The sequence below is a fragment of the Pseudonaja textilis genome, chromosome 12 (genome assembly GCF_049901715.1).
Source record: "Pseudonaja textilis isolate UNSWEBS1 chromosome 12, rPseTex1.2, whole genome shotgun sequence".
Classification (NCBI taxonomy): domain Eukaryota; kingdom Metazoa; phylum Chordata; class Lepidosauria; order Squamata; family Elapidae; genus Pseudonaja; species Pseudonaja textilis.
In genome coordinates this window covers 8,601,319-8,615,568 of record NC_142001.1, presented here as the reverse complement: position 1 = coordinate 8,615,568, position 14,250 = coordinate 8,601,319, and the positions used below count along the sequence as shown (strand labels likewise).

General features: G+C 41.1%; 1 protein-coding gene across 1 annotated transcript; it reads left to right on the top strand.

The window, feature by feature from the left end:
* Positions 1-2,322: 2,322 nt before the first annotated feature.
* Positions 2,323-14,250, top strand: ITM2A (integral membrane protein 2A). The gene is made up of 6 exons (XM_026703046.2): positions 2,323-2,524; positions 7,888-8,019; positions 8,796-8,984; positions 10,577-10,687; positions 11,055-11,205; positions 13,188-14,250. Exons 1-6 carry the CDS (start codon positions 2,441-2,443, stop codon positions 13,274-13,276), a joined length of 756 nt encoding a protein of 251 aa, XP_026558831.1. The 5' UTR covers positions 2,323-2,440; the 3' UTR covers positions 13,277-14,250.

The window sequence follows — 14,250 nt, the reverse complement described above, 5'->3', positions numbered from 1 at the left end:
TTAGAAGATGGGGCCTCCTTTTAGCCTTGACATCCGTAACTTAAATGGATGAACAGCTTAACCGATTTATTGAATCTTGGTTTATTGGATTCATCAGAATGTACCGTAGGGTTGGAGGAAATATCCATCTGGTTCAGTTCCAAGCTGGGAAAAAGACACCGGGAACATGGAGTCGGATTGGAAAGATGGTTTATTAATGAAGCAGAACCACACGGATTTGTGGTTCTGGGCAGCTGACAAAAATGGAGTTGAGAATGGGGGTGTTTTATACCTTCTTTGGGCTTTGTACTTGAGCTTCCTGTTCCCGTGCCAGAACATGTCCTTTATTATTCTATTGGCTGTTATCAAATTCCTATGGGGTCACATAGGGGTCATAGCTGGCTCTATAGGCAAAAGAGGAAATGGAAATCCTAGGCATTTGTCTGAGTTTGGACTGTTCTGGGGGTGGTGCGATATCTGAAATATCCTTAGGAGATTGTGCAATGTAGTGAGCTCTGTGTCTTCTGCTAAATGGTAATGCTGTGATGGCGAACCTATGGCACCTGTGCCACAGGTGGCACGCAAAGCCATTTGTGCCGGCACACGAGCTGCAGGCAAGCTTACCTCACTGGGCATGCGCACGCCTCACAGCTGATTTTCAGCTGGTTTGAGGCCCTTTTTGGCCTCCCAGAAGCTTGAGGAAGGCTTCTGCAGGCCAAAAACTAGTCCTGTTTTGTCACTTCCTGTTTTTCCGAAAATACTGGAAGTGATGAAACGGGGCTAGTTTTCGGCCTGCAAAGCATGCAGAAACCTTCCTCAAGACTTTGGGAGGCTGAAAAAGACCTCAAACTGACCGAAAATCAGCTGTGAGGCCCAGTGCAGGTAAGAGGGTGGCGTGGGTGGGTGGGTAGATTGCGCACGCATGCATAGGGGACATGGGGGGGGGCGTGCATTGCCTTCTGGGTGCTGGCACACGAGTGTGAGCGTGCAAGCACGCGCACAATTTTTGGCACAGGAGCCCCAAAAGGGTTAGCTGCCACTGTAGTAGTGGGTTAATCCTATTATGTCCCGAAGGATCATGTCCAGTGGTGGGGTTCAGCCAGTTCGCACCACTTTGGGAGAACCGGTTAACTTTCTGAGCAGTTTGGGGAACTGGTTGTTAGAAGAAATCATTAGGGCAGAGAACTGGTTGTTAAATTATTAGAATCTCACCACTGAACATGTCCTGTTCTTCTTAAACCCATCATTCTGCAGCTGAAGGTCTTTTGTCCATCTTAATGGGGACAAAATACCTGCTGGAGTGAGAGCTATTAAGAGTGAGTCAGCTTCCTGTCTCTAAAAAAAACCCCATGTTTCTCCATTTCTCATTTAGGGAAATATAATATTCTGCCTTTTTAATACTCCTCAAACTATTTCATTCTTCTAGGAGCCGGGAATTCCCACAAGAGGTTATGGCTGGCTGGAGAATTTTGGGAATTGAAATCCACAAGTCTTAAAATTTGCTTCCAAGTTTGGAGACCCTTGCTCTAATGTACCGTAGATTCTGGCTTAGAGTGTAGAGGAGGGTAGCGTAGAGTAATAGGAATAGGGTTGACTTGGAAGGGACCCTGGAGGTCTTCTAGTCCAGCCCCTGCTCAAGCAGGGGGACCTATACCTTATAGAGAGAGATACTTCTGCACCTTTTCATTTTTTACCTTCTTTTAAGGACCTTCTACAAACAAACCCCTTCTCCTCTTCTTCTGAATCTGCAGTTTGTTTGAGTGGCGGATTGTTTGCTTTCCAGCCACCATAGCACCGCAAGCTTACCCAAAGCCTGACCCCCACCCCCACCCCCAATTTCCTAGGTCTGACGACCACTCCACAGCCTCAAACCCCCGTGGTTAGTTCATTTTGCAGCTAACCCAAACTCTCCCAGCTGTTCTTCCTTCCAAAACAAAAAAAAACAAAACAAAGCTTTTCCGCCTGAAGGGGGCGCTCCGGAGCGTCTTCTGGCTCTTTTCACCTTATTTGGGGCTTTGAAGGCTCGAAGTGCGCACGCGTCCAGTCGCATCTCCTTTGTTTTGTTTTACTTCCCCTCACCCTCTCTCCTCCTTCCCTCCCTGGCTCGCGGGGTGGGGGGGAAAAAGAGAGGAGACTAAGCGCGTGCGCACTTCGAGCCTCCAACCGGGACAGGAGAACCGAGGCGAAAGGCCCGCCTTCCCTTCCCTGTTTCCAGGGAACGAGCCCCGCCGCGCGTGCGCAGAAAGCTCACTGTAACCCCTTTCTCTCTCTCTCTCTCTCTCTCTCTCTCTCCTAGCTTCCGCCGCAGGCTCCGCCCACCCAGCGAGGGAGGGGTCGCTGCGCAGTTCTCGGAGGGGCATCGAGCGCAGCGGCCGGACACGGTCGAGGCAGAAACGGCCCCGCGGCGAAGGAGCTTTTCCCCTCACGAACAGCCCCCGCAGCCGCCCCTCAAACCGCCGCCATGGTGAAGATCGCGTTCCAGTCGCCCTTCGCCCACAAGGACGAGCCCAAGAAGGAGGCGGCCGAGGCGCTGGTGGCCGAGCAGGTGAGGAGAAGCCGCCGCTGAGGCAACGACGCACCGCCATTTTGTGCCGGGACTCACCGGCAACCCCCGCGGCCTTGTTCCTCACCCCCCCCCCCCCGCGAGCAAAATGGCGGCGGGACCCTCGGTTGTTCCCTCAGACGCCTGAGGGGAGGGATGGATTTTGTAGTCCTCCGCTCTCCGAAGCGGGGGGGGGAGAAAATTGGGCACGGGGGTCTCGTGACTGGTTGACGGAAACAATACACGGAAAGCGGGTGGGCGGGGGGGCAGAAGGGAAAATAAACGTATTTTATTTGTTAACTTCCCGCTCGGGCGGCGTTAAACGTCGCATGTCAGTAAATAAAACAAACTGGATAAATGCAATAAACAATAAGGCTCCTCAGCCTTCCCCCCCCCCTCCGCCCCAGCAACTAGGGCAGTGGTCTCCGTTGGCTGGCTGCTGGGAAGGCGAGCGGGTCGTGTGCACGCCCGCCTTGCACCGACACGCGTGCAGCTGTGGAACGTAACGTGTGGAACCGACGGATCCACACACAACAAGGAATAGAGCTGGGCCTGCCTTCCTTTTTGAACTAAGTGGAACACGGGCCTGCAATTGTTTGCATGCTTGCAAAGGATTCTCCCATTGGGGCCTCGTGGACCTCCATGGAGGCTCCCTCGTGTCATTTTTAAACTATTAAAAAGTAAGTGATGGCTAGGTTAGGATATAATCCCATTGAAGATATTAATTCTCCAGGTGGGAACCACTGAAATTAGTGGTTTCTATCTTAGCCTTAGCATGTTTAAATAAATTTGAAGGTCTATATCAAAACTTGCATTTTGCTTTGAAACCTTGATCAGGTTTCCTTAAATTTCCTTCAGCTCTGACCCCGCATGTTGAAGGATTTGGGGTTTCATGCTCATGGGGATTTTTGAGCAAAATTGGAAGGAAGTTTGAAAGATTTTATAAGGCACATAACTAACAGCACAAAGAATGCCTAATTCTGTTTTGCTTTCTGATGGAGAGAAGATGAGGAATTCTTTCTGTGCGTTCAAAGTTCAGAACTGTCTAATCGTGCATTTGGTTTGAACAGTTTAAGGAGTCTAAGCTGCTTATTTTCAGTAGACATGCTTGTGTATGTGTGTGTGTATATATTCAACAAAATTATCTGATTTCCTGTGTCTGCCTTCAAAACAACTCTTGAGTCATTCCAGTTTATAAAAAGTAAAAGCTGTATTGTTGACAGTGTACATGTTTGTGCCTGATTATGTTTGGAAGTTACTCAAAACATTCTTTTCATGGTGCTTGTATATACAGGATAATTTCAGGCAGTTAAAACTCCTGATTTGTGACAGGTATTGATGGTTTGTCCCTAATGGCTGAGATCCTATTCTCGACTGATATTACATACAGTTCTCTTTAAAATGCCATGTAAAATGCTTTTACTGCCAAGTGTGCAGAAATTGTTCTTCTCTTGAAAAGAATGGGTACTTAAATTCCTTCCTCTTTTCCAAATACATGCCTAAACCTATATAAGAAATACAAATATGAAATAGTTTTACCATTGATCCATATTTCAGAGTGCTGGTGCACAGAAACCACATTCTACTAACTTGTAGAGTTTTGGAAACTACAGGAAATTGTAAAGGTTGTGTAAGTTTTAACTGCTTAAAGACAAAAAGCCTAGAACAGCAATTTAGCAGTCACAACTGGGTACCAAAATATAGGGTAGTGGGCTAAAGAACTGCACAAGGAGTAGTTGCATGTACCTATCCTGTGTGTATATATAGGTTTTAGTGGACTGGTTTTATTTTCATTGTAATACTTTAGCTTATGCAAAATAAAATCCCTGCAGTGAAGAAACTGGGCCAATTTCATAGTGGATTACAGGATGTTTTAAATCTACCCATAATATGCATAAAATTTACAATAAAGGGAAGGGTTTTTTTGGGTCTCAGTCTTCATAAGCCCCATTAGATGTAGTGTGGTTTTTGAAAAAGAGTTCCACTATTGATGATTACCCTGTAACAGTTTTAATGAAAAAAAATCATGCTTTAATATCTGATTTATATGGAATCAGTTCTAACCTTATAGATCTTTAAATATACAATGGTGCTTCAGTGTTCTAGATAGATCCATATTTTAAAATGGGGACATTCAACTTTTTTCAACTGATGGGCCTATTGGGATATTTTTTTAAAATCTTTCATTAACTTGCCTATTTACAGAACCCTTGTTAAACCTCCATTTCAAAGCAGTATTTGTCAAAGTTCTGCAACTATTTGAACACTCCTTTCTAGTTGTTTTATTTTTTTTCCCCTGCAGATGTGTGCTTTCCAAACAAAACTGGTAGAATCCTCTCACCAGTTTTTTTTTGTTTGTTTGTTTCATTTCCTAAAAGTAGGGTATATGGGAGTCTTGGATACGAAGATGAAACAGGAAGTTCGGCTTCTGTTTTTCAGTAGGCAGATTTCCCATCTTAAAGTCATAAATTACTGCATGTAAAGTGGGATGGGCCAGGCAAGTTGGCAGTGCCTAGAGAGGTACCTTCAAGCACAGTAATGCCATTGGGCTTTATGTTGGCAACACTAGTCTTAAGCTACATACTTAAGCATGTTGTATATGAAGGCCAGCTCTGTGTACACACCCAGGATTTCCCTCAGCAGAACATGATAAAGATCAAATGTTACCTAACCCAGTGGTAGTTTGATTAGACAGCCTTAGTTTCCTATCCGGTGGCCAGACAAGAGGTTACAGGGAGCCCTGTCAAACATTAGATAGGAAAGTTGCTTTATTTGTTGTCACAGATGTTTCCTGTGTCCTTAATCTACTTTTGTATTAAGTCAAATGACAACCTGCTGAGCCAAAATGTGCACGTAGTATCTCTTTTCTCCCTCCCCACCCCCAAATCTCCAATAACAACTGGGAGGCCTGCTTTTCCAGCGTGTTGCAACTCATCTGAAGCTTCTGCAAGCACAAAAGCATTGCTCTGGTTTATCTTAGCAATTTCGCAGTTGTGAATTTTCATGCAAATCAGCAGTGGCAGCAATAGAACAAGGTTCCAGATAAGCAGAGCTGCAGTTAAAGTATCATGGTGTTCAGTAAACTTCCGTTTTTCTCACCAAAGTTGTTTTCTCTCTTAGTTGAACCTATGTTGTTGGGGGCAAAGGTGAGAAATTGCTGTGCATTTATGAGCTTCTGAATAAAGAATTAGATAAAGCTACTAAATAAATATTTGAAGACATTTATTTTGCTTTTAATAGCAATAGCACTTAGACTAATATACTACTTCATAGTGTTTTACAGCCCTCTCTAAGCAGTTTTACTTAGGGTCAGCATATCACCCCCAACAATCTGGGTCCTCATTTTACCTAATTTGAGACATAGGGTATGGAAGTACCAGTATAAATTAGTCCTCAACGTCTGACCATAATTTGGACTGGAATTTCCATCACAAAAACAATGCAATCTTGAATCAAGCTATCACAGGACTTAATAGTAATCCCTGCACTGCCTATTGGGGTAGTTAACAGAGAATTGTAGGTTAAGTGGGTACCTATCCCAATCCAAACCATTATGGGCTTGGTTGCTCCCAGTCCTGATCCTCCATAAGGTGAGGGTCTGGGATCTTCCAATTCCACCCTCATATAACACACACACACACACACACACACACACACACGATCTTTGTCCTTTGCCTACCCTGCACTGCCTGCCTTGTGTGGACACCAAGCACCCCAGAAGCATGTGGCTTTGGGACTGCTTGCTGGGTGACGGAAAGCACAGAGCCCCATCCAATGTCAACAACCATTTGTCCAGCTGTCTTCTCTCCCAGTTCCCTGCCCCAACCTGGTTCTGGCCTGACGTCTTAACCACTATGCCAGTCTTGTTCTGAGAACATTTATAATGCTGGATTTTCTAACTTCATTCCTTTAAAAAAAGAAGCTTTGCAGAAAGTGAAAGTTAAAAAGGCATGACAATAAAGGTATTAATCTTCAAATGTCTATTGCGGGAATTTGTTACAGATCTTCAAATATACTTTATGGAGCCTTTGTTCTATTTCATAAATCATCAAATACATAGGGTAAAGGACTTTCAGATGGAATGATCCAAGTAAATAGAATATTTCTCTAGGCAGGGACACTTAACTAGGTTGAAATGCTGTATTAGCATGTGGGTCAGTTGCTGATACAGAAGTTTTGTTGGGAGTTTCTAGTGAAGTATAAAGAAATCTGTGTTTCTTGCTTACACAGATACATAGCTTTTCTTTTGTTTCATTCTAGGTCAGCATAATGGTTTCAGACAAGTTGCAACATGGTTTTTTTTTATGCCTGACTTGATTAGAGTATCTGTGTTAGCCAGTGTTAGATTTAAAGTAGCATTTTTGGGGTGGAAAAAAACATTTTTTCAGTATAGTCAGTTATATGAATAAAATCACCTTCATACTTTGTATTTTAGTCATACTTTGTATTTTAGTCATACTTTGTATTTTAGCCACCTTCATGAGTTGTTGATGGTTGTGGAATACATGTATAAGTGATTTAATACAATAAGTTCAAGTAAAATCTAAGCCTTTAATTTGTTGAAGATGCTCAAATAATTGCAATGGTTAGCACTGCTAGTTGAAACAAATCTGCATGAGCAGCATATATGGGGTGCTAGAGAACTGGAGCTTTTTTTTTTTTTTTGCTTCATAGAACAGTTTTTTGTTGTTGGTTGGTTGCAGTTCCTCTTTTAATCAGAGTTATACAAAAAGCCCCCATATAAAGAATTAATACAAAGAATTCTAAAAATGTTTTCTCTTCACAGACATCATGAACTTGTGCTGTAGGATGGATAGTTAAAGATAGATAGAAACCAGACCGTAATTGTAGGAAATTGAATACCTGTTCTGAACTAGAAACAACTATTTCTTTCTTGCAACAAAGTATTCTAAGGAGACTTACATTTTTGTTAATACCTGTGTAATCCTGGAGGATGAATAGAAATTCAACAACTTTTGAGATAGTCTAATTGTCAAACATTCATTCTAATTCTCAGTGCCGTGGTGAAGAATCTATAGTCTGATAGCAAAATCAGAGGAGAAGCATTTACATTATATGACTTGGCAGCTGGATTTGTGAAGCCATGAGAAATACGCATTTTTCTTTTGTTTTCTTTTGTTTGTTTTCTTTATCTTGTCTTCTTCCAAGAAGACCTTTTACACCAATTGGAATGTGAGTCTTATCATTGTATTTGGGCAAACACTAACCTTGAGCCAAAATCCTGTTGTGTCTCACGTTATCTTTCACTTGGGAGGGTAATGTCACCCTTATTGATTCAAGGAAAATAGTAATTTCATCTCTTAAGACAATAGAAGATATAAAACAACTTTTTCTCTGTTTTCAAGGACCCAGAAGTTGCAACACACAATCGTGAAGGTTCCTCTGGAAGATGTCTGCTGACTCTTTTGGGACTTGCCTTCATTTTAGCTGGAGTAGTGGTTGGAGGAGCCTGCATCTACAAACATTTCATGCCAAAGGTTGATTATTATCCCACTTATTTCTGAGCTTATTTCCCTGGTTTTTAATTGTGTCAGTCTGACTGTAGGTAGCATTCATTCAACAATATACACAATAAAGATGGCAAGCTGGTCCTTGAAGACCTTCCAAAATAATCGAGTTTTTACAGTCTGTTGCAAGAAAATGAACCACAGGGAATATACTTGCTTAGGAGCGGGATATCAATAAAAATGCCTCCTTTTGAGTGATCATTCCTTGATAAGAGATCCTTAATGTTCATATACTGTATATTGGAAGGCAGATTCTACCCAAATAGGTGGTTCCAAAGGTAGCCAGGTCTCAGTCTCACAAGGCTTTATAGGCAATAACTCATACCTATAGCAAAAAATCTGCTATAACAAGTGTTCCATGCTGCAGGGTTGTCCAGTGGTCGGCTGTAATCCAAATTAGTGTTTTGTGTGACTAATCACTTCCCCCATTTTATGTTCTCTGCATAAACAAATAGTTTGAGAAGGGGAAGTTTTCTTTGTGTTCCTCCTCCATGTTTGGGGAAACCTCACTTGTTAACATACTCCAGTCCTTTTCCAGATAGTGGTCAGAGCCCATCATTCCTCCTGTGGTCTTCCGGGATCCCGTAATAAGTTGATGTTTGCAGAGGTCATGGGAAAAACAGAATTAGTAGCACTTACTTTGCCCATTCAGGGGAAACAGCTTCAGCAATTCCAGGACAGTTGAACTAAATTAATTACTGCACCTTTAAATGAACATTATAGCTGGTGATTTTTCTTTTTTAAAGAACAAAATGTTACGTGGTCAAATGTGTTACGTGGGAGAAGACAGTCAGAACCAGGCAGCGGAGCCGTATTTCCTGCCCATCGCTGAAGAAGCTGATATCAGAGAAACAGATAACATTGCCATCATTGATGTACCTGTCCCCAAATTCTCTGACAGTGACCCGGCAGCTATTGTGCATGATTTTGACAGAGTAAGTCCTCCTTGTGGGTTCTTTTAATATGTGATTGGGGTTTTATTCTTCCCCCCTTTTTTTCAGAATTAAAATCTGGTGGTCTCTCTCCCCCGCCTCAATTTTCAAGTGCCAGCAACATGTGTATGCTAAATGTAAAATGTAAAATATTTATTAGTGCTTTCTGGGAGAAATCTCAGAGCAGGAACCCTAATTGCACAAACGCATTCCAGGAAAAAAATTGTTGCCAAATGGAGGAGAAACTATTCATTCTTCAGACAGAGATTTTCTATTTCTTAAGGGAGGCTTTCATTAAACTCATGTCCCCCAACGAGTTTGGCCTGTAACTCTCCATCATTTCTAATCATTGCTGGAACCAGGTGGGTGTAGGTTGGGAACATACCAAGTTGGGATAGCTGCCTTTGCCTATAGCACTGCCCACTGATACCAAGGCAGGGAAATGACCTTGGAGAAAGACCGTAGAGGCTGCTAGGAAAACACCAGGTGCAGAAGAAGCATGCAGTAAGGCCAGTGGGATCCTCCTCCCACCTCCCTGGAGTATAAGAGGGAGAAGAAGCAAGGTGCAGAGATGCTCAAAATGTAGAATTCTTTAAAATTCTACATAGTTTTAGTCTTGTGGAATCTGGTTTCCTCATTCGGTCTACCTTAAAGGGCTGACACCCCAGTACTACATGCAGTTGGCTTGGAATAACAAGCGCTTATTTCTGAAGCACAGTTGCCGTTCACAAAAATACACTCGGCACAGATTTACACATGCTTAGCACAGCCAATTAACCATCAGGCCTTATATGTGTCTGCTGCCTTATTATGTCTAAGCAATAATCCTATGAAATATTTATAGTCATTTAAGATAACTACAAAGCAACATTACAAGTTTGGAGCCCTAGAAAAGATAAGATTCTCTTCTGTACTTCCTTGTTTCCTATAATTTAGTCCCTAGCATACTAGAGAGGCAAGTTTCAGTGTTTTCCATTATCTGAGAATGTTGCAAGCTGAAAAGGTCCAGTATTGTCCTCCATATTTTACCCTCTATTTTAACCTGATTCTTTCTTGATTGGTCAATTGCTTTGGATTTTCATACTATGTAGGCTCTCATCCAACAATGGGATCTTGTGATAATCCCGTATTTAAATACACCATCCCATACCCTTAATGCAGCTTGCCCCTCCTGGCACCTTGATATATGTTGGATCTGCAGTTCTCTGCTGGCTGTTTTACATAAAAGTGCTACTGATACAATGTAATTCTCTTTACCCTTAAACATGAATTTTAAGTCAAAGTTAATGTGATTTACAGGGAGCAAATCTTCAACATTTCTTTCGGGAGTTTTATCATTTTTCTGGTCGGTGTTGGGTTTCAAAAATGAAAAGTATTTACACGTGGTTGGTGTGAGGAAGCTTCCTATTGAGAACCTTGTTGCATTGAAAAAACAATTTGGGGATGTAGCATTACACTTCAAAGTTTATTACTTTGGTTTTCAAATCAATTATATTTGTGGCAGTAAAACACATATTACTCTTTTGAAACAACTGGCAGAACTGAAAATCCATCCTTTGTTACTGGATTTTTTTTTTCCTTCTTCTGTTCTGTAGCTCCTGACAGCCTATCTTGATCTCCACCTTGGCAACTGCTATGTGATTCCTCTGAACACCTCTATTGTTATGCCGCCACGGAACCTGATAGACTTTTTTGCAAAATTAGCGGTAGGTATCACTTAGATGGAGCATGGAGATATATGTGTATTCTTACTGCAGTGCACATCTGCATGGCGAAAGTTTAGAATAATCATGTTGCGTCATTCCCAGAATTGCTGTAATGAACGGTTGGTGAACTTGTGACCTTTAAGACCCTGTGCAAGCTGATGAGTTGGGATTTTTAAATCATAAAAAGTCTGAAACATCTGAAGTTATGGGCACTCACCAATTGCTAAGCATGCTTCCTTTAGAGTGTCCTCAATCCCCTACTATCCGTAACATGCTTAATTTCCTTCAAGTGTAACTTTGCTCTTGGTTGAATGTCTGAATTAATGTCTGAATTAAGAATGGTATTTTCCCCCCCACACACATACAGACAGGTTCCTACTTGCCTCAAACTTACCTTGTTCGTGAGGAAATGGTTGTGACTGAAGAGATTGATAATGTGTCAGATCTGGGTATCTTCATTCACCAGCTCTGTGCAGGGAAGAAAACCTTCAGACTTCAGCGCAGAGAGAAGCTCATTGGTGAGTATTTTATTTTGAATTGTTACTGCATTTCAGGATATGAAAAAGAAACCCAGGGAAAAGGAAAATTGGCGAGCATTTTAGAATTGGCTTTTGTGTGATTTTCTTTTTTTTAATCTTTAAAGGGGAAAACTGCCATGGGAATAATAAAAGTTCAGTAAACAAGGGAGTTTGTTAAATGGAGGGATTTTCCACCAGGAATTACCCACTAGGACTCAGCTATTATTCCTGATGGGGTATATCATGAGCCCTAAACTTTGGATTCAACTTTAGCTATCCCCAAATTCTGCTTTCTAGCTGCAGTCGAGCATTATAGAATAAAGAACAATATCTATATCTTCAGTCAGACAGAGGAGAGCAAATGTTCTCAGGAGGTGAGGCTGCTATAAGATTTAAGCAGTGGTGCCAGATAGATTAGCAATGATTTCCTGGCTGATCCTTTTTTGTGTATGGGATGGGGTGTGGCGAGAAGGAATGTAACTTGAGTTGGTTTCCTTAGTGTTAGCTAACGAAATGAAGGGAAGGGCATGTTACATAATATTGAAGCCTCCAATTTAATACCAACAGTCATGTCTTTTGCTGAATATACTGAGTACTACTTTTATACCATTCTGCACTTTCATCAGCTTATAAAGACTTTTAAACTAAGAGCAAAAGTGTTTGGTTGTGTTTTAAATACATTGACCTAGAGGTTTATTATTGTTATTACCTGTGTGATCCTGCTGCTCCTATTTTAAGTACTTTTGTGTGGTCATATGCATTCCAAACAGCTGAGGTGACTTACACAGCCACTTTACTCACGTTGGCATTCATATCCCTGCCCCAGATGGCTTCCCTAAATCCTTTCAGCATCTTTGCTGAACACTTTAATCCATCCCCTTTTGAAAATTGGCACTTGCCTCTTGAAAGCTAATGTTTGAGAGTGGACTTGGGCTCACTGCAGAGTCACTCCTGTCAGATAGAATTAGCAGGTCACAGACAAGTCATTGTGAGTACTGAATAATAGCACCGTAGCAGTATAGGAAATAATATAGAAAAACTGTGGCCATATTTGTAAATTCATGTTCATTCTCTTACTGCAAGGGTGCCATTTAAGGATCTCTTAAATAGATGGCCATTTCATGCAAGATTTTGCTTGTGATCACCAGTGCTGTAATAAAACAAAGTAGGGGAAATCTGCAGAGTGTGATTTCTAGAATTTTTCTACCCCCTTTACCAGCTATTACTTAATTAAAAAAGATACTTAATTATTTTTCCTTCTGTGTGGCAAATGTATGTGTCCTCTGTTTCTGTTTTCCCCTTCTATATTGTATGTGCATTGGGAAACGAGGGGCCGGTGGCATAGGATTTGCTTTCAAACACACAATGGAGGCTTTATTTTGTGGATCACCAAATTCTGAGTTACATTGGAGGGATATTTTTCTTTGCAATTCCTGATCAGAATAGCCTTCTTTTTAAACTCCACTTTTCTTTTGCTGGGCTTCTTCCTTTCTTTACCTTTGCTCCCATTCTGTTCTGTTTTGGGGAAGTTGGACAACAGGCAGCATCGCGAGCCCCTTCACACGGCTTCTAAAATTCCATTAAGATGGAAACAATAAAAAGGTGATGCCAGCTTGAAGATGCCACTTTGCATTCCATGTTGCGATGTTAGCCCTACCAACGTCCAAAGAATGATATGGTGATGACATTTTTAATAACTGAACATGGTTTTCCTGGGGTTTTTTTCTTCATTGACCTATGCATACCTAAGCAATTACAATCTGTTATTACAACTCTTGTGTTTTTCAAACTTAACTTTTAAAATGTGTAGACTTCCAGCTTCCAGAATTCCACAGCCTGCATGTTTTGGGAAACCATTCATGCTGGATGACTGAACTTGAAACAACATCTTGTTACCTATGGAAAGGAAAATCTGTACTATCTGACCTGCTCCTGTTCCCTGAATAAATTGGCATTCTTTCTCCCCCTCCCTTTCTTTCTAGGCCTTCAAAAGCGCTCTGCTGAAAAGTGCCACATAATCCGACACTTTGAAAATGTGTTTATTGTTGAAACCAAGTTCTGTCAGCAATGAAAAGTACAGGGCGGAAAATGACAATCACGCATCTTCATTAAAGATCCAAGCTTTACATCTTCAGTTTCAAAATTAAATGTGCAGTGATAATCAAAAGCCTTATGTTTCCTTTCTGTGAATTGCTTAGATGAAAAGAAAAAACCCTTTAAATCCACAATAGGCTTTTCTTTGAAATTTGTGGTGCTGCTAATTTTTCCAGCTCCTTCAATTTTGAATAGTAACATTTTAAAATTGATTATTCTCTTAAAACATCTGTATGTCTGTTTTAGACTGAAGAAACAAATTGAAATCCAAATACCAGTTCCTCCATAAACATGTAATCGATTCATTACTTGACTCCCACAAAAGCTAATACATTAATCTCTAGTTTGCACATTGGTTTCTAGGATCATAAAATTGTTCTGCACTTGGTTTTCCGTTAGGGAAACAAAAGAAAAAAGACACATCAAAATTTTAACAGTTTTATTTAAACTTCACTTGTGAAGCATGTAACTTTAACCTTGGTAATCATAAGCAGCTAACATTGCTTTTTTCATTTTGTGCAATTACTGTATTAAATTTGTATGTATATTTGGAGCCTATCTTGAGCTGATCTTACTACTTTTAATTCCTCCCTCCTGTTTGTTGTGATATTTAGTTGTATAGTCAAGCACATTTATTCTTAAAAGCTTTTACATTGGTATTTTGGGTTACTGGACCTACTTCTTAACATCTTAAATACAAAGGTATGTGATTAACATTTTTATTAGGTCCAGTTTTCAGTGTTTCCATAGCTATAAAATTCCTATCTTGTGAAACTTCGACAGCAGACCTTACGAGCAAGTTACCACTATTACTGCAGAGAACTTTATCCTTGTTTGGGATTGTGGTCTGAGTTGGTAAAGGGATTTCTAGAGAGCTGCAAACTGAGTATTTTATAAGGGACTTTATATTTCACACAGATTGTGCAACCCTCTAATAAATGTTTCTCTTAT